The following is a 26,338-nucleotide window of genomic DNA, read 5'->3' on the forward strand; positions in this document are numbered from 1 at the left end:
AAATGGCCATACTAGGTCAGACCAATGATCCATGTAGTCCAGTATTCTGTTTCTGATAGGATGCTTCAGAGGAAATGAACAGAACAGGGCAATTTTTGAATGATCCATTCCCTGTCATCCAGTCCCAGCTTCTGACAGTCAAGAGGATTAGGAACACCCAGAGCACAGGGTTGTGCCCTGATCATCTTGGCTAATAGTCACTGATTAACTTATCCTCAATGAATTTATCTAATTCTTTTTTTAACCCACTTTTGATTTTGGCCTTCACAACATCCCTTGGCAGCGTGTTCCACAGGTGTTGTGTGAAGACGTATTTCCTTCTATTTGTTTTAAACTTGCTGCTTATTAATTTAATTGGGTGACCCTGGTTCTTGTGTTATGTGAAAGGATAAAGAACACTTCCTTATTCACTTTCTCCCCACCAGTCATGATTTTATAGACCTCTATCCTATCCCCCCCCTTATTTGTTTCTTTTCTAAGATGAACAGTCCCAGTCTTTTTAATCTCTCTTCATATGGAAGCTGTTCCATACCCCTCATCATTTTTGTTTCCCTTCTCTGTACCTTTTCCAATTCTAATGTATCTTTTTTGAGATGGGACAACCAGAACTGCATGCAGTATTCAAGGTGTGGGTGAACCATGAATTTATATAATGGTATTATAATATTTTCTGTCTTATTATCTATCCCTTTTCTAATGGTTCCTAACATTCTGTTAGCTTTTTTGACTGCCACTGCATACTGAGCAGATATTTTCAGAGTGCTAGCAGTTAATTTAGACTCCATCATTTGTATGTATCGTTGGGATTAGTTTTTATAGTGTGCATTACTTTGCACTTATCAACACTGAATTTCAGACCACACTTACATATATTCATATGTGAAAACACAGATAAATTTATTACCACAGATTCAACAGTCAAGAAATAGTGAGTAAGGACACTGGAAACAGAAGGTTATATATAAAATAAAATCATAACATGCTTTCTAGAGACTAAACTTAACTGGTTACTCTATTATCTAATGACAGGTTTCAGAGTAACAGCCGTGTTAGTCTGTATTCGCAAAAAGAAAAGGAGTACTTGTGGCACCTTAGAGACTAACAAATTTATTTGAGCATAAGCTTTCGTGTAGCTCACGAAAGCTTATACTCAAATAAATTTGTTAGTCTCTAAGGTGCCACGAGTACTCCTTTTCTATTATCTAAAGAAGTTTATCTCATCCAAAGTCTTTTCTACAGTGTTTCACCAAGATTGGTTGAGGTCCAGTTTTCATGTAAACGCACTGCCCATTTACTTCCTAGGTGCAGGATAAGGTGGTGTTGTCTTTGCCTTCTTTTTATATCCCCAAAGTTCATTGTCTGTCTTCAGAGACAGGATATCTCCCCTCCATGGTTTGTTTTTCCTGTGTGCTCTTCCCTGTTGACTTCACATCTCTTTTTGATAACTTTGTATGTTAATAGACATCCATTTTGTTAGCTTACAATGCCCAATTAACATCTCAACTGAGAGACTGGTGAATAAACCATCTTTTGTTTGACAGAAAACCTGTTTCTTCACTTCTCCTGTGATATAGAATTTAAGAATATAATTTCAGTACATAGACATAACTCCTTATGTAGTATGTGTACATACATTTCACAATGGTAGCAATGACCAGTGTGACCCAGGTTTTTATGTAAGGCCTCACATGACATTCTTTGAGCCAGAATGTACATACCACAATCAGGATATTCTATAACCCTCTTGCCAGTTGGAATTAAGGAGTTCACATTCTCAGAGGGCTATCCACAAGTATAAAATTAAACATCTGTGTATGTCTTTACAGGATAAGAACCTAATGTTGTATGATCCTTATGGAATTCACAACCCTCACTAGTTTTGATTAACCTAAATAACTTTGCTTTGCTAATAAGCTTTGCAATTTTAATTCCTGGTTCATTCACCCCAAAGTCCAAAGACTTTTGAAAGTCCAAGTAAGTAAAATGAACCAATTGTTTATTATCTACTGTTCATTAAAACTTTTTCAAATAATTCTGTTGTCAGAGAGGCACAAAAGTTGGGCTAAATTTGTTTGTCGCATCCATTTAAATGCTTTATAACTCTGTATAAAGTATGGAGGGTCATGCTGTGACAGTCATTCCAGAGGAAAATATAGAAGTATTTGAACATTTAGTATAAAACTCCTTAATCAAAGAAGTTGCTTGGCTTGTCAGCCTGTGGGAAAGCAACAGTGTCCAAAGAAGCTGCATTATTTCAATATAGATATTTAATGATTCCCGAGAGTGGAAGAAATACAGATTTCTTCCTAACACAGGAAGGCATAAAGTATTCCCTCCAGAAATCAGGGAGATAGAACAAGACTGTTTTATTCACTCGGGATGCAAAAGTCTCCATGTTCTTTTTTTCCCCTTGCCCCTTACATACTATTGAAATACTGTGTGGATTTATCTTATATTAAGGGAGTGCACTGGGGAAACCTAAAATCTTCAGACTGGATTACATGGAAATTAAAATTTCAATAGGTATTAATGCATGTTCCCTGATGCTATATGCAAAAGCAGCTAAAATGATAAATACATAAAATATGAATTAAAATATCCTAGCACACAGGAAAGTGATTATATTAAAAGTACTTCCAAAAAGAGAGTGCTTTTGGACATGTAAATGGGGAGGAGACAGATGGATGCAGAAGTCCATGGTTATCAATATCCATGCCTTAGGGAGCACCATATAAAGGATTCATCACCTTCTGATTAGAGGCACAAACGTGAACCCCTAAAAGGCATGAAATATCAGAGCACCGAAATCTGTTAAGAGATTTCAGTTTTATTCAGTCCCTCCCTAGTGAGTTCTCTAAAATTCAGCAGATTCATCTCAGAATATACCATTTTATAGGCAGCTTGTGTAGAAAATCATAGGGCTGCTGGAATATGACCACAGGTGACCATTTAGTGCACAAATGTCCTTTTACACCTCTACACTGGATGCAAATGGTTGGTGAAACATTGCTAGAAGCCCTACTGAGATCCCACCTACACTGCCATTTTTAATCATGTTGTAACTTGTGTTGGCTAACATCATTGAAATTTATAGTACAGGCCAGACGAAAATGTGTTCCAAAAGGGTTAAACACAACTAGGAATGAACATTTGTATCCTGCCTGCACTAGGATTTCCAATGGTATTACTTAACTTGTTCAAACATGTTTTAAAATATTAGTGTAGACAAGATCCAAGAGGCAATTACAGTAGTCATGGTTCATGGTCAGAAGATTATGTATTGTGTCTGCAAGTTCACCACAGGAGAAATAAGGGTGCAGTCTGCACAGATTGCACAGTTGAATGAAAACACTTTTGTACTATATCCAACATGTAGCTTTCCAGGGAAAAGATGTTGCTGAAAATAATGCCAAGGTTCTTAACTTTACTATTTCTGAACATTCCTCTGCAGTAAATGAAAATTCTTTCCTTTGTGGGTAAAAATCTTGCCCATAATATATATACATTGAACAACACTGTAGATATCTTTGATCCTTTAGACACATGGCACTTCAGTTGCTTGGTGGTGAAATACAAATACAAGATAACTACAGACTGTTTTCTTTTCAATATTATAGGTATAGAATCACAGAAACGTAGGGCTGGAAGGGAACTTGAGTTGGGTTAGTTGGGCTCTCCCTAGAGCTCTAACAAAAACTGTGTAGGCAGCATTTTGAAGTTGAAGCTTGGGCTGGAGCTTGGGCTCTGAAGCCTACCCCCCTCCTGGGCTTCAAAGCCCAAGTTCCAGCCTGAGCCATGAATTCAAATCGCTGTCTGCACAGCTATTATCATGCTAGTGCTAGCCCCTCTAACCTAAGTCTGTTGACCTGGGGTGGGAGGTTTGCTTCGCAGGCTGTGTAGGCATAACTTATGTGGCTGAAGCATCAGCTGTGCTCATTCATATTAAAAGCTGCTGAAGTCTTGCATGACCGAATGGCTCCCTGACTTCAACTGAAAGCCAGTAAGAGATCATTCATAACCCCTAACTAATGCAGTCTCGACCTTCAAAAAAGGCCTTAATCTTGACTTATTTCATGTGTCATTGGTATGGAGAGGCACCCAGAGCTGCAGTACTATTATATTCTTGGTTATCTTTCTTAAAAACAGGAGGTTTGACATGGGTAATAGTTGGAAAACACTGCAGCACCCAGAGAAGCATTCTTGAAGTGGACCTCCATATTCTTACAGATGCTAAATTAGGCATTGCTAGTGCCTGTCAATAATGGCGCCATGGGACAGCCACTGGCTTTGAGCAGCCACAGCTGCAAAAAACAATTTTTGTCGGAAATTATGTTAAACTCAGCTCCAACTGAGTTAGGAGCCATTGGGTTTCATAATACAAAGGCATAGTAAGAACTGCCCAGTCTTTCAATCTATCCCATGAAGTACATCAGACACTTGTCACAGTGATCAGCTGATGTAACTATTATTGATAGAAAGGAATCTCAGTTAGTCAGTGTCAAGGGGGTTTTTGAGTCCAAGGCTGGCAGTTTTGCCTAGTGACAGTACTCTGGATGGTGAGAGTCAGAGGCCGCCTTGTCTAGTGGCAGGGTTCAGCAGCTGTATTCAATGACTGTGTCGCCCAGTAACGAGAGTCAGTGGCTGGGGGTAGGGAACTCCAAATCTTCCCTGCTCCACTGGGTTCCAACCCAGGGCTGTTCAAAATAATGGTCCAGATACATGGCCTAGGGACAGGTGCCCTTATGCCTGTTCCTTTGATCACTGCCTACTCCTACTTCTGTTCCTTCATCTGCACCACGGGTCTGTCTTGGGGTCCCCCTGGGACTCCTCTTGGGTCACTCCCTGGAGCATCTTCCCCTCTCTGTAGTGACTGGTTGTCCTTGGCCTCCATGGTTGAAAGGTCTGCAGCAGCTTGACTGTGAGCCCCAGTGGCTTCTCTCCAGGAGGTTGTAGCACCCAACTGCTCTCCTGCTCAGTCAGTGCAGACTGAGCTGAGCTGCTTCCTTTTGAGCTCTCCCTGCACTGGGAGCATGCTCAGCAGTGGGTGAGGGGGTGTGTCTTTCTGTGCCCAGAGCAATTCCTTAACCCTTGGGGAGTTGGTATGTCCCGTCACAGTCATATTGTGAACTCCCTGAATGAGGGCATCTGGAGAGTTCCTTGCAGAGTCTTTGGTCAAGGGAAAAAAGGATCCCTTGGCCTCAGTTCTTCTGTAAAACATTTTCAAAAAGTCTTTAAAAATTACTGTCTTATTTACAACGGATATGGTGGTACCCAACCAAAGCCACAGGAGAGATTTGCATGGCAGGTTGATTCCAGGCTATAAAAGAATTTTCTTAATAGGAAGCAAGGGGATTTTTCAAAGGACCCTTCTGCCATCCTGCCCCTCCGCGGAGAGACAGCCTACCATAAAATTGCCTTGTTTGAAAGAAAAACAATGGGTTTTACAGAGTGATTTATGACAAAATGTTGGATGAAGTAGGTAGTTAAGGAAATGGGAAATGCAGTGTCTACATTTTATCCTATTATATAAGCTGTAGATTACTGTATATAAATCATTTAACTTACTGGAACAAGATTTATAGTGGGAGGAGAAGATTGATCAATTTTTATTTTTTTTACTTACAACAATAAGCAAATGATAATGGGAACATAATGATTAGGCCTCAAAGTGCCATAGATAGGATTAAGGGGTACAGTACTTGGCTAGATATAGATTCCTTAAAAGTGAATGACTGAATCAGCATTCTCATACAAAAGTTGGGGGAAATAAAGTTATATGCTTTCATTCTAAAAAGCCACTTTTGGTATATAATAAAATTTTAGAATATTCATACATATTACAGAAGCCGGGTTATTGGTATTAAATATGCATGTGAAAAGGTTTGAAGGACTATTTGAAATCCAAACAGAACAGACCAAATTCTGCCCTTAAATTCATCATTGCAACTCCCATGATCTGAATCAATGCATGTACGTTTAAAGGTAAAACTGGGCATTAGTAAATGCTATCTAAACAGTTTTGTGTTAAACAACATTCAAAACTGAAGAGGGAATGATATTTTATGGTTGAAATCAATTAAAATTTAACTACTGTATCAGGATTAATAATATTTATAGGTAATTATTGTGCCAGGCCCTGTGCAGACAAGTATGAAGGTTTCTTTCATAAATAACTCAGAACCTAAAGAGAAAATGATTAATATTTTCTAATGTCATGCATCCTTTTCTGTTTTCTAGAGCATCAGGGCTTCAGGCATGGTTCTTTTGGAAACCATCCTTTTTGGATCACTCCTCCTGTACTTCCCGGTGAGTTATGTTGTTATTTTTAAACTGATTTTATTGCCAAAGTTTTAAAACATAAGCAATTTGGTGATAAATACAGATATCAAAACTATGTACATACTAGGTAAGTTAATACAATTATTTTAATGTACTGTGTTCAGTAAGTTCTCTTAACTTTTTGGTATTTGTAATAATTCCAAGCGCAGGGAGTACTATGGAGAAAATATTGCAAATACACTAAATAGTGATATTTTAAAAAAAATGGCGGGGTGGGGAGAAAGGGGATAATGGAAACTTTCTGAGGTTGCCTATTGTATGTTCCCAGTTGAACAGAATATCAAAAGCTGGAAACTAGGTCCTCTACTGTACTTAAAAATGACAAAAATGTCAAGTTTGTGTATAAAGAACAAAGACTGAATATATCTAGTGCTTTCTGGAGTTTATTACAAAGCAGGGGAGTTATTTTAATGTTTTATTAAATATCTCTGAAATTGTGTGACATCTGGAATACCTTATGTTTGAGAATATGTGTTATTTATATATTGTAAGTGTAGTGTAAGTTTGGGAAGATGTGTTATTATTTATATAGTGTAAGTGGGCAAAATATGGAACAACATAGTTCTGGTTCTTTTAGCTGGAATACTTAATGAATCAGTTGAGTTTTCTGGAATTTTTGAAAAGGGAGAACCAAGATATCTTGGTGCAAGTTTGTGGTCATGCAGTCTGAGGCCTAAGGAGTGGATGGAAGAAAGAAGGGTGGAAGTGGACCAAGTGGGAAGAGGATAGGAATCAAGAAGTGATGGAGGAGGAAATAGAGTTAGAGACTGCTTTGAATATGGTTATGTTCTAATTTATAGCTTTTCCCAGTGGTCAAATGCTTATATGGCTTTTACAGAGCTCCAGCTCATTAATGAGACCCTGGAAAGAAAAACACCCAGGCAAACATGTAAACAATTTGCAAATATGCAGTACTAAAGGAGGGGTGATAAATGCCATAATAAACACAAATCCCTCTGGAGTTTGTTTTCTAAATTGTTCAAAATTGTGTTACATTTTTTACTTTTAACCTAAAAGAGCGTTTGTTACTTGCTAGGATAGTTTTATCTGGAATTTCATCTTTAATTTTGAGGTTGTTCGACAGATTTCATTTTTTAATGTTTTTGAGTTATGGACATCACCATTAGAAACTAATGAGGAACATGTTAAGGCCAGTCATTCAGTGCTTGGAACAGAAATATAATCATACTTAACACTTAGTTAATGATTCACATGTTCAGAGCATTGTACAAATGCTAATTAATTCTCACAATAACCCTTTGGGGTAAATAATTATTCCCCCCATTTTACTGGGGATTGGGTCTGTCTTCACTTATGTGAGAGCAGCACCCAGGTGCTAGAGGACAAAATCGAATCCCAGATGAGGAAGAGATGAAATGATGTGCCTAAAATCCCACAGCTAATCAGTGTCAGAGCTGGGATTTTAGAATATCAGACCCTTTCTGACTCCCAGCCCTGTGCTCATTGCTTTAGAGTTTATTGCCTCACAGTCTGAATGTGAATGAAACCAGTACTTTTGGTCAGAGATCTAACAACCTTTCCACTCTCTAATACATAAGCTTATCCTCTCATCTCCTCCTCTCAGTCCATCTGTGTATCCCCTCTCTCTCCGACAATCCAGCCTTTTCCCAACCTTGTACTCTGACCCCTTATAGACTTGCCCAGGGCTAGATTAAAGGGTAGGCACCAGTAAACGTGGGTCTAGGGTCCCTACCACAGTGAGATGGTGAGTTCAGAATCCCTGCTTTAGTTTTAAAACAAAAATAAAGTAAGCCTCCAGCCCTCATAGTTATGAAAAGAAGCTTCAAAGTGTGAACTGGGTGTAACTGCTGCAGTTAGGAGTGTTTGAATCTGTAGTGAGCGCTCAGCTGAGGAAGGAAAGGCAGTCACAAAAGCTGGGTAAGAAGCCATTTGGCCCGCCCACCCACCAGACCAGACCAGACCACGCCCCTGTTGCTTTTTTCGGGGTCAAGGAGGAAAGCCTGCTACTCTCCGGGGACTCAACTGCAGTTTTTGCCACTGCTGTGGGGAGAAAGCCACAGTCATCAGTTCAGTGGGGCAGGACCTCACAGATCCTCAGGGTTTCTGGGGGAAGAAGGATGAGTCCCCTGGCTACTGCAGCTGTCACCTTCTCCAGCCAGGTAGGTGGGGTGCAGGTCGGTGCCCTGCTACCCAACTAGAGCAGGAGGCTCTATGATGCGGAGTCCCAGCTCCTGATAAGGGAGTGGGGAGCATACTCTCCAAGTGGCTGAGGGAGGAAGGAGGCAGAGATACTGTCACACTTCCCATCAACCAAGGGGAGGGAAGACCCAGCTACTACCATCTCAAGCAGGAGGCTGGGCCAAAGTATAAGGGTGAGGCCATAGCAGAGAGTTCCCATGTAAGATATTCCTAAAGCCCTAGCTTGGCTTAATTCATCCCTGACCTTGCTGTGGCTCCCATCTGCTCACCCTAGTCTTTCCCCAGCCTTTTGTCTTGATCCCAGATCTTTTCCAAGAACCTTGTGTCCTGTTGATTGTTGCACATCCAGGAATGAAGCCACACTGGCTACGAAAGCTCCAGCTAGTACAAAATTCAGCAGACAATGTGCGTAGTCACACGGGTTGCCATGAGTGCATTGCTGCAGTGCTCTGCTCTCTGCACCAGCTCTGTATTGAATAGAGACAAGTTCAAAGTCTGTCCAGATTTTCTATGCCCTCCATGGGACTGTACCTGGTTACATAGCCGCTGACTCTGTGGGTGCTCCGCGCTGGAGCACCCACGGTGAAAAATTAGTGGGTGCTCTGCACCCACCGGCAGCCAAGCTCCCCTCCCTCACCTACTTCTCCCCCGCCCGAGCACACCACGTCCCCACTCCTCCCCCTCCCTCCCAGCGCTTCCCGTGCCTCTGCTGCATAACAGCTGTTTGACGGCATTTAGCACTTTCCGGGAGGGAGGGGAAGGAGTGGGGACGCGGTGCACTCAGGGGAGGAGGCGGAGAAGAGGCAGGGAAGGTGCAGGAAGAGGAGGGGCAGGGGCGGGTGGAGTCGAGCACCCACCGGCCAGAGGGGAAGTTGGCGCCTATGCCTGATTACCTGACAGGTTGTTTCTCACTTTACAACAATGAGATCCCATGACAGCTACGTTCCACTGACAATGAAACTCTGAACCAATGCAGGAGGCTTGTGAGATGGTGCTTTGAATGGAACTGGTCCTAGACTAAGTAACCCACTCTCATAATATACAAGAATGACCACTACTCACTCACTTTGTTCAGAGCTAAATGCAAAACTCATGATCAAGCTTCCTCTCTGCAATAGTTCTATACTCCCACACACTCTCTGGTGGGGCTCTCTTTCTCCCTCACATACACAACTGTGCTCTAATCAAGCTATTACTCCTACAGGCTGGGACAAATGAGAGAAAGATTGTTGTTTCTATTTTTAAATAAATGGGAAAGGGCTTAGATACCATGGTAATGGGGGCCATCATAGAGCCTAGACAGATAAATGAACCATTATTTCACCAGCTTTAAGAACATACTTCTGTAAGCTCACGGTAGAATTCTGCTACGAAACCTTGTTAAATAGGGAGAGACTGCCACTCTGGAGTGTGAATTATGGGATGTGTGGATTCTTGAAGTGTGAATTAATGAGGTTCTATTGTACATACACCATATCCAAGCCTGTGCTCGCATGAACCTTTACGGAACACATAGCTGAATAAAAGATCGAGTGTGGGCTATAAAATGAGTGAATAACTTGTACCCAGATGGCACTTATACACATTTTAATTCATGCCAGATAGGTAGGGTATGGGATATTGATTATCACATCAGACCTAATTCACATATGTGCAGCTGCTGGTCTTCAACTCTTTTTCTGTTACATTGGATTTTTATTTATTTATAAAGGTCTAGGAATGTTTTTGTAATTCTGTGAATCAGAACAAATTGTTTAAGGAATTAATAGATCTGGGGAAAATGCACTTAAAACGTTGAAACTGGAGCAGAATTGTTTTTATTTCATAATTAAAAGACTGCAGTGATAATTGTTCTTCATTTTATATGTCAAGTGGATATTTTGTAGCATGACAATTAGTGAAAAGCTCAGCTTCTACTTTTAGACTTCCTGCCTAATAGGTTAAATTTATTTATCGGAATTTTTACTTCTTGTTTAGTACATCGCCATACTGTGCTCAACCAGCTCCATGCAGCTCCCCCTCTCCACTACATCTAAGGAAAATCAGGATTCTGAATCTCCTACGTTTATACCTCTCTTTGGCCTTGATTCTCCTTACATAGAATGGAGCTGGTGAGCTGGTTGTGGGTCCCTGATTGAACGAGATCTGGGTCCTTTTAAGGATTGGACATTCTGCAGCTCTGTTCCACCTTCCCCCATCACCCTGTGCCTACCCTCCCACCCCCATGTTTCCAACACAACTCCTACACAAACCTTTCTTTCCCTTCGATCAGGAGTGGTGGGGGACTGGCACAGGAGGCACTAGAGATGACTCTGCCAGCTTTCCACTGAGTGGCAGTGTCCCTGCACAATCAATATAAAATTCTGCCTATCTCCAGCCAGTTTAACGCCACTTTGTGCTACCTGTATTTTCCAGGTAGGGACCACAGTTCAGTAATGCCTCACATACACCTCTGTTGAAATCCTGTTCTTGCTTTCATATCCTTTCACCTTGACCATTGTAAATTTCTTAGCTAGGGCACCTCCTCTCTCACTGGCCAAGGACTTATGCCACACAATTTCCACACTAAATAACTCTACTGACTGTGTATTCACTTCAGGGTTAGGTTCAAAACAGCCTTCCTTATTTTTAAACTCACCTCCATAGACTTGATCATAAACCTGTTTGTGTCCCTTTACTCCCCACTGCTTATGCTTGCCTAATAATGGTCTCCTCCTCATCCATTAGCACAATACTTCTGTGTCAGTGAGAGCATTCTCCTTGCACCTCCTGATATTTAGAGTGGCCTTCCTGCATCTCTGACTTACTCAATCTCCATTCATGTGAAAACAAAACATATTTTGTTACCCTTTGCATGTGTCTCCTACTTTTTCTCACCAGCTGTTACTGTTTTCACGTGTAAATTCTATAATCAGTTCAACAGGCAGTGTCTTTAGTGTGTCCAAGTGGCTGCCCTCAGTGAGAAAAATAGGCTACTTTCTACCTGCTAGTGGAGTTACTTCCTCTAGCTCAAATGGATAGAGATTTGAGCTTTTAGGACTAGGTTCAAATAAAACGTCAGGGCCACATTTTCTAATGTTCAGCACTCAGCCAGGGCCAAATAATCAAAGGAGTCCAATACCCGTAGCTCTCATTGTGGCATTTATGGCCAGATTTTCAAAAGATTACAATTTTTGTAATCTTGGATGCTTATTTTAGGTAGGGTTTTAGGGGATGGTTTTTCCTGCCCTGGTCCCTCTCTGTCCCGGAGAGAACAACAAAAAGAGCGCAAAACAAAACCTCCCCCCACAGATTTGAAATGATCTTCTTCCCTTATTGGTCCTTTTGGTCAGGTGCCAACCAGGTTATTTGAGCTTCTTAACCCCTTACAGGTAAAGGAGGGATTTTATGCTACCCTTAGCTGTATGTTTATGACACTCACACTTTGTATTCTGCCTGACCCTGGACCTCCATGAGAGGGGCCAGTGAAGCAGAGATGCTAGGAAAGGGATTTTCTGAGTAGGAGGGACACATAAAAAACCAGGTAGACTTCCAGGGATTCTGGCAACTGGAGTCAAAATGTTACCAGGTTGACTTGTTCAGCAATTTTGAATGGACCCAAGTATTGATGATCTAATTTGGCAGATGGGCAGAAAGATCTGACATGGTTAGCAGACAGCCAGACCTGTCAACCCACTCTTAGTGTCGATGCAACTTGGTGATCTCGGTCACCATAGTGTTTGTATGTTTCCTTGATGGCTTCCAGATGCTCTGTAAGTTCCTGGTGTACTTGATGAAGGTGGGTAATGAGGTCTATCACAGCAGAAACTTGCAAGTCTGCAGGTGTGATTAAATGGAGACAACGGTGAAAATGGACTATGTCAGATGGAGGCATGGATGGAGTTATTATAAGCAAATTAATCCTAGGGCAGGAGAATGACCCAGTCATCTTAACTATAGTTAAGGAAAGATCAAAGGTATTGCTTGTGGATTTGATTTATCTGCTCTGTCTGTCCGTTGATCTGTGGGTGGTAGGCTGAGGAGGTGAAAAGTTCAGTTCCTAGGAGTTCATGCCAGAATCAGAAAGTGAATTGTGGGCTGTGATCAGGCGCTATTCTATTTGGCAATCTGTGGAGCTGAAAAGCATGGTTTAGGAAAAGGCAGGCTGTTTCCTAAGCATTGGGGAGAGAGCAAAAAAGAAATAAGATGCACCACCTTAATGAGAAGGTAAACAGCTACCAGGATGATCGTACAATCTTGGGAGCAAGGTATTTCTACAATGAAGTCCAATGGGACCATGGACAAGGGTTGAGGAATGGTAGGCAGAGGCTGGAGTAGGCTGAATGCTTGAATGTGTGGGCACTTGCTTACACAGCAAAGGTCATAGGAACTGATATTTTTTTTTTCATGTCAGTACTCTCCCGTGGCCACCAGAAACTTCATAGCCTCAAGTCCAGGGTCTTAACTGTGGCCTAGAGGGCTGGCCGCTTGTGTGGCATGGCATATTCTTAACATTTTGAGTCCTGACAGACCTTCTGGAATGTAAAGGCACTTCCTACCATACAGTAGATCATTGTGCAAGTGGAAACCTGAATGGGATGTCAGAAGTATCAAATGTTGACAGATTTTGGCTGCTTGTGGGTCTTCATGGAATAGAGTCCGAATAAGGGACATCAAATCCTGGTCTGTGGTTCCATGAATAAAATTAATGGTTGTAGCACAGTATTTTGGGGAGTCTTCTCTGCTGCGGTGTATTTCTCCTTGTGGGAAAGGGCATCTGCTTTCCCATTTCATGACCCAGGGCAGCAGGTGATGAAACGAAGTGGCAAAAAAAATGACCCGTGGATCTAGATGTTGATCTAGATTATGGGCCATTTGAAGATATTCTAAGTTCTTGTGATCTGTGAGGACCTGGACTGGAGACTGAGTTCCTTCCAAAAGATGTCTCTGTTCTTTGAATGCCCTTTTAATTGTAAGTAGTTCCTTGTTCCAGATATTGTAATTCTTCTCAGCATGGCTTAGTTAATGTGAATAATACACACAAGGATGGAGCTGGTTTCAGGGGCCTGCATTTTGCAAAAGTATGGCCCCAATTACGAAATTCAAGGCATCTGCTTCCACAGTAAAAGAGTTGGTGGGATCTGTGTGCACAAGAACAGGAGCTGAAGTGAAGGCTTTCTTTAGCTGATTGAAGGCAGACTGTACTTCCACCAACCAGACAAAGCAAAGCCATTTTTTGAGGAGCACTGTTATCAGTGCTACAACTGGGAGAATTCTTTAGTGAAGCACCAATAAAAATTGGCAAATCCAAGAAACCACTGGATGTCCTTTACATCCTTTGGGATGCTCCACTGAATGATGACAGACACTTTCCATGGGTCCATTCTCAGGCTGTCAGTGGAAATTATATAACCAAGGAACTCGATAACGTCCTTGTTAAAGTCACATTTCTCTGATATAAAGGTGATGCTGCCAGAGTCTGTGGGGGAGGGATAGCTCAGTGGTTTGAGCATTGGCCTGCTAAACCCAGGGTTGTAAGTTCAATCCTTGAGGGGGCCATTTAGGGATCTGGAGCAAAAATTGAGTATTGGTCCTGCTTCGAGCAGGGGTTGGACAAGATGATCTCCTGAGGTCCCTTCCAACTCTGATATTCTATGATTCTATGAGTCTGTCAAAGGCAAGGCAAAAGTGTTGCTCAAGTAGCATCTGGTTTTCAGAGAAGACAAGAATATAATCTAATATGAACAGGACTTGGTGGTGATGGGGGATTTCAAATACACAGACATCCTTTGGGAAAATAATAGAGGGGTACACAGATTATCCAACAAGTTTTTGGAATGTATTGGAGACAATTTTTTGGTGGAGAAACGTACTAGTGGAGAAGCTGTTCTAGATTTGATTCTGACAAATAGGGAGGAACTGTGGAGGAACAGGATGTGACAGAGTGTCTGCCGAGACTGATCAAGACTGTCATCCCTTCCTTCTTCTCCACATGGGCACCAATGATACTGCCAAGAATGACCTTGAGCAGGTCACTGCAGACTATGTGGCTCTGGGAAGAAGGATAAAGGAGTTTGAGGTGCAAATAGTGTTCTCATCAATCCTCCTTGTTGAAGGAAAAGGCCCAGGTAGGGACCATCGAATTGTGGAAGTAAATGCATGGTTACGCAGGTGGTGTTGGAGAGAGGGCTTTGGATTCTTCGACCATGGGGTATTGTTCCTGGAAAAAGGATTGCTAGGAAGAGATGGCATCCACCTAACGAAGAGAGGGAAGAGCATCTTCGCAGGCAGGCTTACCAACCTAGTGTGGAGGGCTTTAAACTAGATTCACTGGAGGATGGAGACCTAAGCCCTGAGGTAAGTCGGGAAGTAGAATACCAGGAGGAAACACAAGGAGGAGGGTGTAACAGGGGACGCCGCTTGATTCATACTGAGAAAGTAGGGGAATTGGCTAGTTATCTTAGGTGCCTGTAGATGGACTCAAGAAGCTTGGGAAACAAGCAGGAAGAATTGAAAGTCCTGGCACAGTCAAGGAACTATGATGTGATTGGAATAACAGAGACTTGGTGAGGTAACTCACATGACTGGAGCACTGTCATGGATGGGTATAAACTGTTCAGGAAGGACAGGTGGAGGAGAAAAGGTGGAGGAGTTGCACTATATGTAAAAGAGCAGTATGATTGCTCAGAGCTCCAGTATGAAACTGGAGAAAAGCCTGTTGAGAGTCTTTGGGTTAAATTTAGAGGCGAGAGCAACAAGGGTGATGTCGTGGTGGGCATCTGCTATAGATCACCACACCAGGAGGATGAGGTAGATGAGGCTTTCTTCGGACAACAAACAGAAGTTTCCAGATCACAGGCCCTGGTTCTTATGGGGGACTTCAATCACCCTGCCATCTGCTGGGAGAGCAATACAGCAGTGCACAGACAATCCAGGAAGTTTTTGGAGAGTCTTGGGGACAACTTCCTGGTGCAAGTGCTTGTGGAACCAAGTAGGGGCCGTGCTTTTCTTGACCTGCTGCTCACAAACAGGGATGAATTGGTAGGGGAAGTAGACGTGGATGGCAACCTGGGCAGCAGTGATCATGAGGTAGTCGAGTCCAGGATCCTGAAAAAAGGAAGAAAGGAGAGCAGCAGAATACGGACCTTGGACTTCAGAAAAGCAGACTTTGACTCCCCCAGGGAACTGATGGGCAGGATCCACTGGGAGGCTAATATGAGGGAGAACAGAGTCCAGGAGAGCTGGCTGTATTTTAAAGAAGCCTTATTGAGGGCTCAGGAACAAACCATCCCGATGTGCAGAAAGAATAGCAAATATAGCAGGCGACCAGCTTGACTTAACAGCGAAATCTTCAGTGAGCTTAAACACAAAAAGGAAGTTTACAAGAAGTGGAAACTTGGACGGATGACTAGGGAGGAGTATAAAGATATTGCTTGAGCATGCAGGGGTGTAATCAGGAAGGCCAAAGCACAATTGGAGTTGCAGCTAGCAAGGTATGTGAAGGGTAACAAGAAGGGTTTTTACAGGTATGTTAGCAACAAGAAGAAGGTCAGGGAAAGTGTGGGATCCTTACTGAATGGGGGAGGCAACCTAGTGGCAGATGATGTGGAAAAAGCTGAAGTACTCTATGCTTTTTTTGCCTTGGTTTCCACAGTCAAGGTCAGCTCCCAGACTGCTGCACTGGGCAGCACAGTTTGGGGAGGAGGTGAGCAGCCCTTAGTGGTGAAAGAACAGTTTAAGGACTATTTAGAAAAGCTGGACAAACACAAGTCCATGGGGTTGGATGCAATGCATCCGAGGGTGCTGAGGGAGTTGGCTATGTGATTGCAGAGCCATTGACCATTATCTTTGAAAACTCCTGGGAATCGAGGGAGGTCCTGGATGACTGAAAAAACGCAAATATAGTGCCCATCTTTAAAAAAGGGAAGAAGGAGAATCAGAGGAACTCCAGACTGATCAGCCTCACTTGAGTCTCCAGAAAAATCATGGAGCAGGTCCTCAAGGAATCCATTTTGGAGCACTTGAAGGAGAGAAAAGTGACCAGGAACAGTCAACATGGATTCACCAAGGGCAAGTCATGCCTGACCAATCTGATTGTCTTCTTTGATGAGATAACTGGCTCTGTGGATATAGGGAAAGTGGTGGACATGATATATCTTAACTTAGGAAAGGTTTTGATACAATCTCCCACAATATTCTTGCCAGCAAGTTAAAGAAGTATGGATTGGATGAATGGACTATAAGGTAGATAGAAAGCTGTCTAGATTGTCGGGCTCAATGGGTAGTGGTCAACGGCTTGATGTCTAGTTTGCAGTTGGTATCAAGCGGAGTGCCCCAGGGGTCTGTCCTGGGGTCGGTTTTGTTCAACATCTTCATTAATGATCTGGATGATGGGATGGATTGCATCCTCAACAAGTGGTGCTGGAGTTATTGGCACCATCCCAAAAGAGGAAGAAATTGCACTGGGAGTCCACCGACAGGGAGGCTGGTGTCTGCTCTGGCACTGTCTGTGTTAAGGGCTCCTCTGGCTTTACCCACGTTCCTGATCCCCAAAGTGTGTCTCAGCCCTTGTACGTACCTAGCCAGTTTTGGGGGCGGTACAGATAATCAGCAAAATAATAAAAGCTGAATAATGTGATGGTGCAACTTCTGAGGTAAGTCAAAAAACCACATCGAAACTCAATCCAGGAAGTATCCTCAGCAAAGCCAGTCATATATGCCAGTTCATGTGATTAGAAAAAATTGTCCTTTGTTCTGCCTTTCCTGGAGAATAGGGTGCAGTACTACTTTTAAAAATCCACTGATTTTTTATTAATGCTGTTTGGAATACCAGAAAAGTAAATTGTATGATGTAACAGTTCTTCATGTTTTCACTGGCACCAATACAAAAATAGAATATATTAATTAGTGAGGAAATTAAAAGGAGTTCCCATGGTCCCACAGCATGGCTGTGCAAATCTTGATTGGCGCAAATTAGAAAATTTTCTATTAGTCATCAGTTTTGTTGGTGTTTGTGACAAGGTTGGGATTTGGAAACCCTGAAGGTCAGGACTTCTGGTATAAACAATTCCAAGGGGAAAAAAAGTTGGATAAAATTCAGTGTGAATTTTAATGTGTTTTCTCAGGACAGGAGCACGCAAAGTACATAATAAAAAAAAAAAGTCAAACTGCTTGTAGTTATTTGAATTGTGAAATATGTAATGCTGTCAGAACATGTTGTGTGATTTTAAAATGGCACTTGCTAGATTTGTCAGTGGGGCTGGAGACGCTTGTGTTATGTAGTTCCATTCTTTTGTGTTAATTAGTCCCACAAGTTTTTCTTAAGTGAATGGACATTTGTGATTGTGAAGGTCACTGTGGTACCAAGACCAAAAACCATTCCATTCATTTGCAGGTCTAGAGGTAAAGTGTGGAATTTTGGAATTTGATTGTCACAGTTCAGGGAAACTGCATCTGTATTTCCCCTCTGTAGGCGAGCAACAGCACCCACTCTAGGCTTCCGGCTTCCCAGACGTTGCCTCTCTTGGGTGGAGACACATGTCTCTCTCCCTTCTGACTAGGATATTTCCAGGCTGAACAGTTCTCTGTCTATACTGTGACCTCTGCAGCAAAAGACAGTCTGCCTAATCAGGCCTGCTTCATTTCTCCTCTCAGAGATGGCAAACAATGTAATTGCTACAGTTATCGCACAGCTCTTTCTAAGCAAGGACATTTATTAAGGTTAAAGCATTACAGAGAAAACATATTAAAACAAGAAAAGAACCTACATGCATACTAATAAGCTTACCAGAGATCACCCCGTCACTCCAACAAGGGCTCTGGCTGGTGAACCACACACATTCATATCCCTCACAGGTTTTTTCCTGTGGTCACCAATTCATAACAGCTTCAACTCAGAACCAGCCCCTTTATGGCTCTGTAAATCGCTTTTTTATCCGGTTTGGGTCTTTTAAACCACCATGAATAGGTAATCAGTCAGACAAAGGTACCCCTCTCAGGATGAAGCTTCAAAAGGCTGAGTTCTTGCATAACCAGATGAGGTTTATTTGCATACACCTCCCCCTAGAAATTTCTTGGGAAGTGCAGTTAATTTTTAAAAATTCATTTTTGTCTTAATCCATTGTTAATAGATTCCTTTGAAGCTCACAACACTGTCCAAGGTTTTCATTAGTCAGGTGTCCTCGACAAATTAAATACAATCCCACAATAAGACACAAACATTTGCATTTTTAATACAAGCTCCTAAAATATGTTAACTTAATTCAGTAAGGTTTGTCCAGGATATTACAGGACTATAACTTTCACCATGATTCCCTGTACTAACTTTCAAATTTTTAAAAAAGCCCAATTTGAACAGTCATGTGCCTGTAGATGTAAAAAATCTTTATGCTCACCCAGCAGCCAATTGTGTGTATGTGTGTATAGGGGGAAGGAGAGTAAGACAGCAGTGTTAAATTGTGTGGAATTAATGACCAATGAATTGAACCAACCACCATGTTAGGTTTTCACTGGACTTTTGATTTTAAGCCTCACTCTTAGACTGTTGGTCTGGAGGGTTACATGGGGTTCAGTCTTGCACTCAGAAATGAAAGTAAGCCGGTACAGTCCAGTACGGTGTACCAGTAAGAAAGTGGCCGCCGGTACATAGGTGACTGTACTGGCAGGGCTGCTGATGGGGTGGCGGAAGGGGCATCTGCCCTGGGGCCTGGCAATTTAAAAGGGCTTGGGGCTCCCAGCAGCAGCCAGAATTTAAAGGGCCCTTTAAATCGCTGCCGGAGCCTTGGACAGCGTGGGCCGGATGGCGCTGAAGGGCTGGCTGGGGGAGTCTGGCTGCATCCCCACTCCTGGCCCTGCCCTTTCTGCCCAAGGCCACACCTCTTCTGGGGGCCCAGAGCCGTGCTCCCCTCCCCCACCTTGCCCAGTACCCCAGCCGCCCTGCGTACTGGTAAGTCCTTTAAGTTACTTTCACCCCTGCTTGCAGTCCCTAATCCAGTGAAACTAATCATGTGATGAAGGGCTTCCACAATGGTCCTTAAGGTCCTGGTTCTTTACTCATGTGAGCAATTCTGCTGAAGTCAGAGTTTTATTACATTTTTAAATTTTCCCCATGATACCTTTCTGTGGTGAGGGATGCTCCAGATTTAAACTAATGCTTCTCATTAAATCTCAAGGTCAATAGCAACCTACTCTAAATAAGATCAGGTGCAGTACTATAAGTATCTTCACATACAGTACTTGTGAGTAGTTGGGTAGAGAATACGTTCTGGGGCTCTAGAGAACAGTCCATTCTATGGACTCACAAAGTAGCTTGTTCTTTATGGAGAAAAACTGGCAAGAAAACTAATTACGCAGAACCTTCTGAAAGTGTAAACAAGTTTACTTTTTAAAATAGAGGATGCAGTATAAAATTTCTGAAACCATCTGTAAGCCACAGTGTTCTATTTTGTGGATATGAATATGGATAGCAAAATTACCCCACCTCAAATGTGTGTTAGTTTGAAATACTGGTCTAATTTTGTTAATCGATGACAGGAGTTGGTAGAACTAGTCGATAATTTAAATGTCTACTTTTGCTGGTTACTGAAAGACAATAACAGTATGTTGAAACTCCTCTCAGTTCTGGGCTTCTCCGCCTCTCGTTATGGACTCAGTGGGTTCTCACAGTAGGAATGTCATAGGATGTGTGGCAACTGGACAACTGCCATTGGCACCAGAAAAAAGTACGCTGTTGTTTGAAGTCATAGTCCGTTTTTGACTCCAGAAGAGGTGGAAGCACATTTCCAAGATATTTCCCTGTTAGTCAGCTGGGAGAGATCTTTAAAATGACAGTTGGCCAGTGTTTAAAAAAACATAAAGCCAGAGGGGCCAATAGGTGAATAAGTTCCCCATTAGACTAACTAAGCTGACTAACTACAGTCAGACATGAAGTTATATCTGAATGCAATATACCATCCTTATTTAGGTAGTGGTTTTACAGTGTTTCAGGCCCATGATTAAAACAATGTTGAACAAAGACTGTTCAAACTCAGAAGAAATTATAGATCTCACTGTGGTTTTTTTCATAATTTCTGTGAGGTGCATAGAATCATAGAAGATTAGGGTTGGAAGAGACCTCAGGAGGTCATCTAATCCAACCTCTGCTCAAAGCAGGACCAACACCAACTTTATCATCCCAGCCAGGGCTTTATCAAGCCTGGCCTTAAAATCCTCTAAGGATGGAGATTCCACCACCTCCCTAGGTAACCCACTCCAGTGCTTCACCACCCTCCTAGTGAAATAGTGTTTCCTAATGTCCAACCTAGACCTCCCCAATGCAACTTGAGACCATTGCTCCTTGTTCTGTCATCTGCCACCACTGAAAACAACTGAGCTCCATCTTTGGAACCCCCTTTCAGGTAGTTTGAGTCTGCTATCAAATCCCCTCTCACTCTTCTCTTCTGCAGACTAAACAAACCCAGTTCCCTCAGCCTCTCCTCATAAGTCATGTGCCCCAGCCCCTCCATCATTTTTGTTGCCCTCTGCTGGACTCTCTCTAATTTGTCCACATCCTTTCTGTAATGGGGGGGGGGCGCAAAACTGGATGCAATACTCCATATGTGGCCTCACCAGTGCCGAATAAAGGGGAATAATCACTTTCCTCGATCTGCTGGCAATGCTCCTATTAATGCAGCCCAATATGCCATTAGCCTTCTTGGCAACAAGGGCACACTGCTGACTCATATCCAGCTTCTTGTCCATTGTAATCCCAGGTCCTTTTCTGAAGAACTGCTGCTTAGCCAGTCGGTCCCCAGCCTGTAGTTATGCATGGGATTCTTTCGTCCTAATTGCAGGACTCTGCACTTCTCCTTGTGAACCTCATCAGATTTGTTTTGGCCCAATCCTCCAATTTGTTGAGGTCACTCTGGACCCTATCCCTACCCTCCAGCGTATCTATCTCTCCCCTCAAATTAGTGTCATCTGTGAACTTGCTGGGGGTGCAACCCATCCCATCATCCAGATCATTAATAAAGATGTTGAACAAAACCGGCCCCAGGACCGACCCCTGGGGCACTCCGCTTGATACCGGCAGCCAACTGGACTTCAAGACGTTGATCATTACCCGTTGAGCCGGACAATCTATCCAGCTTTCTATCCACCTTATAGTCCATTCATCCAATCCATATTTCTTTAACTTGCTGGCAAGAATACTGTGGGAGATTGTATCAAAACCTTTGCTAAAGTCAAGGTATATCACGTTCACTGCTTTCCCCATATCCACAGAGCCAGTTAAAGAAGACAATCAGGTTGGTCAGGCATGACTTGCCCTTGGTGAATCCATGTTGACTGTTCTTGATCACCTTGCTCTCCTCCAAGTGCTTCAAAATGGTTTCCTTGAGGACCTGCTCCATGATTTTTCCAGGGACTGTGGTGAGGCTGACCAGTCTGGAGTTTCCTGGGTTCTCCTTCTTCCCTTTTTTAAAGATGGGCACTATATTTGCCTTTTTCTAATCGTCCAGGACCTCCTCCGATCGCCACGAGTTTTCAAAGATATTGGCCATCAGTGCAGTGTGAATCTGTTAGATGAGCGAGGGATGTTGATGCTGTGTAATCTCTGGTGTATTTTGTTGAATTTACTTTGGTAAATATAGCATGATATTGGAAAAAGGGAAAGATAGTGGGAAGAAAAAAGTAGCAAATTTTGGCTTTATAAAATTAAGGTCCAGTAAAAAGGCTAACACTCTCTCATGAAAAATCATTTAAAATCTGTCATAGATAAAAAATGAAGGAACTAAACAGTGTAAAAATAGAAATAAGTCAGGTGTGGTGTGTTGCACAGTGATAATATGTTGGTTCCTGTTTCTTCTTTCTCCTGCCATGTTATCTTCTATACGTGCAATCCAAAGACGTCTACAAAATCATTACTTCTAAATGAAATCACCAGTTCTGTAGCTGCCAAAAAAATAAATAAAATAAGTTAGATGTGTCTCGCTAATCCTGACTAGTCTTCTTCCCCGCCCCCCCCCCCCACTTACATTCCTTGTGTCTGTCTGTATTCTCTGGTTGTTTCTTGTTTTATACTTTGATTGTAGGCTCTTTGGGGGCAGTAATGGTCTTTTTGTCATATTTGGGCAGTGCCAAGGAACAATGGGGTCTTGTTGTGTTAATTTTGATGGAATAAATAGGCCCAAAGAGTCAAAGGTATTAATGTGACCCTGTCACTGTACATCACTAAGCAGTTAAACAATGTTCAGGGTTTTGAGTACAGAGACCTCAGCCTACTAAGTCCCATGGCAACAGTGACCATTAAATTTTTTATAACCTTGTATTAAAGATACAGAAAAAGAAGGAAAAACAGTTAAATCATTTAAAATGTGAATTATTAAATAAGGCTTTTAGTTTAACAATATCCCTTACCCCCTTTCCCTGTAGATATGGAGAGTTTTTACAGGGAAAATCCCCTGGTATTACAGATGGTAATAACTGTTCTATTTGGGGAAAAGAGAAAAAGTTCATTGAGATGGGCTGGAGCCGTTGCTGCTGCTGCTGTTTAACTCTGATCTTGTTTCCTTTAAAACTAAACAAGACGAACACACGAAAAGGGGAGAGAAAAGAATAACAAAGATAGAAAATAAAGCTTCTGTGTCTGGTGTTGACTCTGACTTGCCTTCTGGCTGCTGGAGATATATTGGCACAGCACATGCTCCTATTAACCACTCGGACACCTATCAAACATTTACCAGCATCAGACTGTTTAGGGTATTGTTTTTAGCTTGCTCTCTGGTCACAGGGACGCAGCAGTGTTGCAAAAGATTCAGTTGTCTTGACTAGCTAAGCAAGAGTACTATTAAATGGGAGGCAAAAAAGAGAGGGGAAAAAAGAGAAGAAATAAGGTGGGGAGGGAAACCTATATGTGAGGGAGGGGGTGAGAGCAAGAACCCATGGTTGACGTTCCAGGTGATATTCAGGATTTAGCCAACAGCAAAGGAGATAGCAGTGACAATGTCATGGGTTCCCTCTCTCTGGCCTGGCCTGGTCTGGTCTGGTCAGGACATCTCTCAAGACTAGGATGATGAAAGCCCAGTGGGTCCTAGGAGATGGTGGCGTGGCAGCCCTATTTGTAAAGCGCTTTTCTTCCAGTCCAGCCATCTCCATCTGGCATTTTGATACTCCCCAAAGTCTCTTTATTTAAGGACCCCAAAAAAGGGGTAAAGGGCAGAATAGCCATTCCACTCATCATATTGTGCTCTCATTAGAAGAAAATCTAAGGTAAAAAGGATTTCAGGAGATCTGGCAGTCCCCAGAAACAATATTAAAGGTGCTATAGCAAACTATCCCATTGGGAAGGACAGATGGGAAGAATACAGTAGTAAGATGCCCGAATGGCTCCATCAGAAGTTCTTTAATTACCAGAATATCAAAAAGGAATTCTACAAAAAATGGAAACATAGACAAATGGCTAAGCATGAGTACAAAAGATTAACGCAAGTGTGTAGGGAAAAAATCAGAAAGGCTAAGGCACAAAAAGAATTACACCTAGCAAGCGACGTAAAAGGCAATAAGATACGGTTCTATACATACCTTAGGAGCAAGAGAAAGACGGAAGGAAAGAAAAGAAGAAAACTGTAGGTCCTCTACTTAGCAGGGAGGGAGAGCTAATAATAGATGACATCCAGAATTAGACTCTTTAATTTGTCCATATCCTTCTTCAAGTATTCTTCAAGTCCCAGAAAAGGACACAGTAGCACAGCTGAAGCCTCACTAGTGCTGAATAGAGCAGGACAGTTACCTCCCATCTCTTACTTACAACAATGAAGTCTGAGGTGTTTAATAGCTAGTTTGCTTGAGTCATCACTGAAAAGATCAGTGGTGACCAGATACTTAACACAATTAATACTAACAAGGGGAAGGAATGCAAGCCAAAATAGGAAAACAACAGGTTAAGGAATATTTAAGTAAATTAGATTTGTTCATGGTGGCAGGGCCTAATGCAATTCACCCTACGGTGCTTCAGATAGTTTCTTAAGTAATCTTGAAACCATTAGCGATTGTCTTTGAGAGCTCCTGAAGGATGGGTGAGGTTCCAGAGGACTGGAGAAGGTCAAATACTGTACCTATCTTTAAAACAACCTATTTGATTATTGGCCTAATGGATTGAGGCGAAGGCAAATTAGCATTTTGTGGGGTCCTGGGTCAGAGGAAGTGGGGGTCCCTCCCCACCTCTTCTGCCGGCAGTTTTCCCCTCCCCCACCTCCTGGTGCTCCTACTGAGGAGCCTGGTGCTCCTACTGTGGGGGCGGGGGAGGAGTGGGGTCAGGGCATGGGGGCTTGCCCCGCTCCGCCTTCCTGGCATGCCTGCCGGGGAGCAGCGTTGAGACAGAGGGGCTTCCAATGTTCCCCGGCAGGAGCGTTGGGCTAGTGGAGTGGGGCAAGCCCCTGCACCCTGACCACGCTCCCCGGCAGGAGCGCCAGGTGGGCAGAGCAGGTTGGGGGGGTGCCCATTTGTCCAGGGCCCCTGGGCACAGGACCCATTGACCCAGTGACTAATCCACCACTGGATTGAGGGGAAGCAGGAGACATGATATATTTTGATTTTGGTAAGACTTGTTGACACTGTCCTACATGACATTCACATAAGAAAACTAGGGAAATATGGTTGAGATGAAATTATTATAAGGTGGGTGCAAAACTGGTGAAAAAACCATACTCAAAAAGATAGTTATCAGGGGTTTGCTGTCAAACTGAAGATACATGTCCAGCATGGTCCTGCAGGGGTCTTTCCTGGTTCAGTACTATTCAACATTTTAATCAATGACTTGGATAATAGATTGGAGATTATGCTTATAAAATTTGCAGATGACACAATGCTGGGATGAGTTTCTACCATTTTGGAGGACTGGATTAGAATTCAAAATGACGTTGAGAAATTGGGGAATTGCTTTGAAATCAACAAGATAAAATTCAGTACTAATAAGTGCAAAGTATAACACTTAGGAAGGAAAAATCAAATGGAGAGCTACAAAATGGGGAATAACTGACTAGGCTGAAAAGGTTCTGAAGGTTATTGTGGAAATTGAATATGGGTCAACAATGTCATGCAGTTACAAAAAAGGCTAATATAATTCTGAGGTGTATTGAATGTAAGACATGGGAGGTAACTGTCCTGCTCTACTCAGCACGGGTGAGGCCTCAGCTGTGCTACTGTGTCCTGCTCTGGGTGCCACACTTGAAGAAGGATGTGGACAAATTAGAGAGAATCTAGAGATTTCAGAGTAGCAGCCGTGTTAGTCTGTATTCACAAAAAGAAAAGGAGTACTTGTGGCACCTTAGAGACTGACAAATGTATTTGAGCATAAGCTTTCATGTGTGAGCTGTAGCTCACAAAAGCTTATGCTCAAATACATTCGTTAGTCTCTAAGGTGCCACAAGTACTCCTTTTCTTTTTAGAGAATCTAGAGGACAGTAACAAAATAATAAAAGGTTTGGAAAACCTGACCTTTGAGGAAAGATTAACAAAACTGTATGTTTAATCTTGAGAAGACTGAGGGGGGACCTAGGAACAGTCTTCAAATACGTTAAGAACTGGTGTAAGAGGACTGTGATCAATTGTTCTCCTTATCCACTGGAGAGAAGACAAGAAGTATTGGGCTTAATTTGCAGCAAGGGATATATAGGTTAGATATTAAGAAAAACTTTCTAACTAGAAGGATACTTAAGCACTGGAACAGGTCACCAAGCAAGGTTGTGGAATCCCCATCACTGGAGGTTTTTAAGAACAGGTTAGACAAACACCTGTCTGAGAGCGTCTAGGTTTACTTGCTCCTGCCTCCTCCTGGACTAGGTGACCTCTCAAATTCCCTTCC

General features: G+C 42.5%; 1 protein-coding gene across 1 annotated transcript in view; it reads left to right on the forward strand.

Moving 5' to 3' along the window:
- Positions 1–26,338, forward strand: part of GPR158 (G protein-coupled receptor 158) — a 320,809-nt gene that overhangs the window by 190,034 nt on the left and 104,437 nt on the right. Inside the window, exon 5 of the mRNA XM_073334275.1 lies at positions 6,238–6,306. Within this exon, the coding sequence (XP_073190376.1) occupies positions 6,238–6,306 (69 nt within the window). The remainder of the gene's footprint in view (positions 1–6,237; positions 6,307–26,338) is intronic.

Source organism: Lepidochelys kempii, chromosome 2, assembly GCF_965140265.1.
Source record: "Lepidochelys kempii isolate rLepKem1 chromosome 2, rLepKem1.hap2, whole genome shotgun sequence".
Lineage (NCBI taxonomy): Eukaryota > Metazoa > Chordata > Testudines > Cheloniidae > Lepidochelys > Lepidochelys kempii.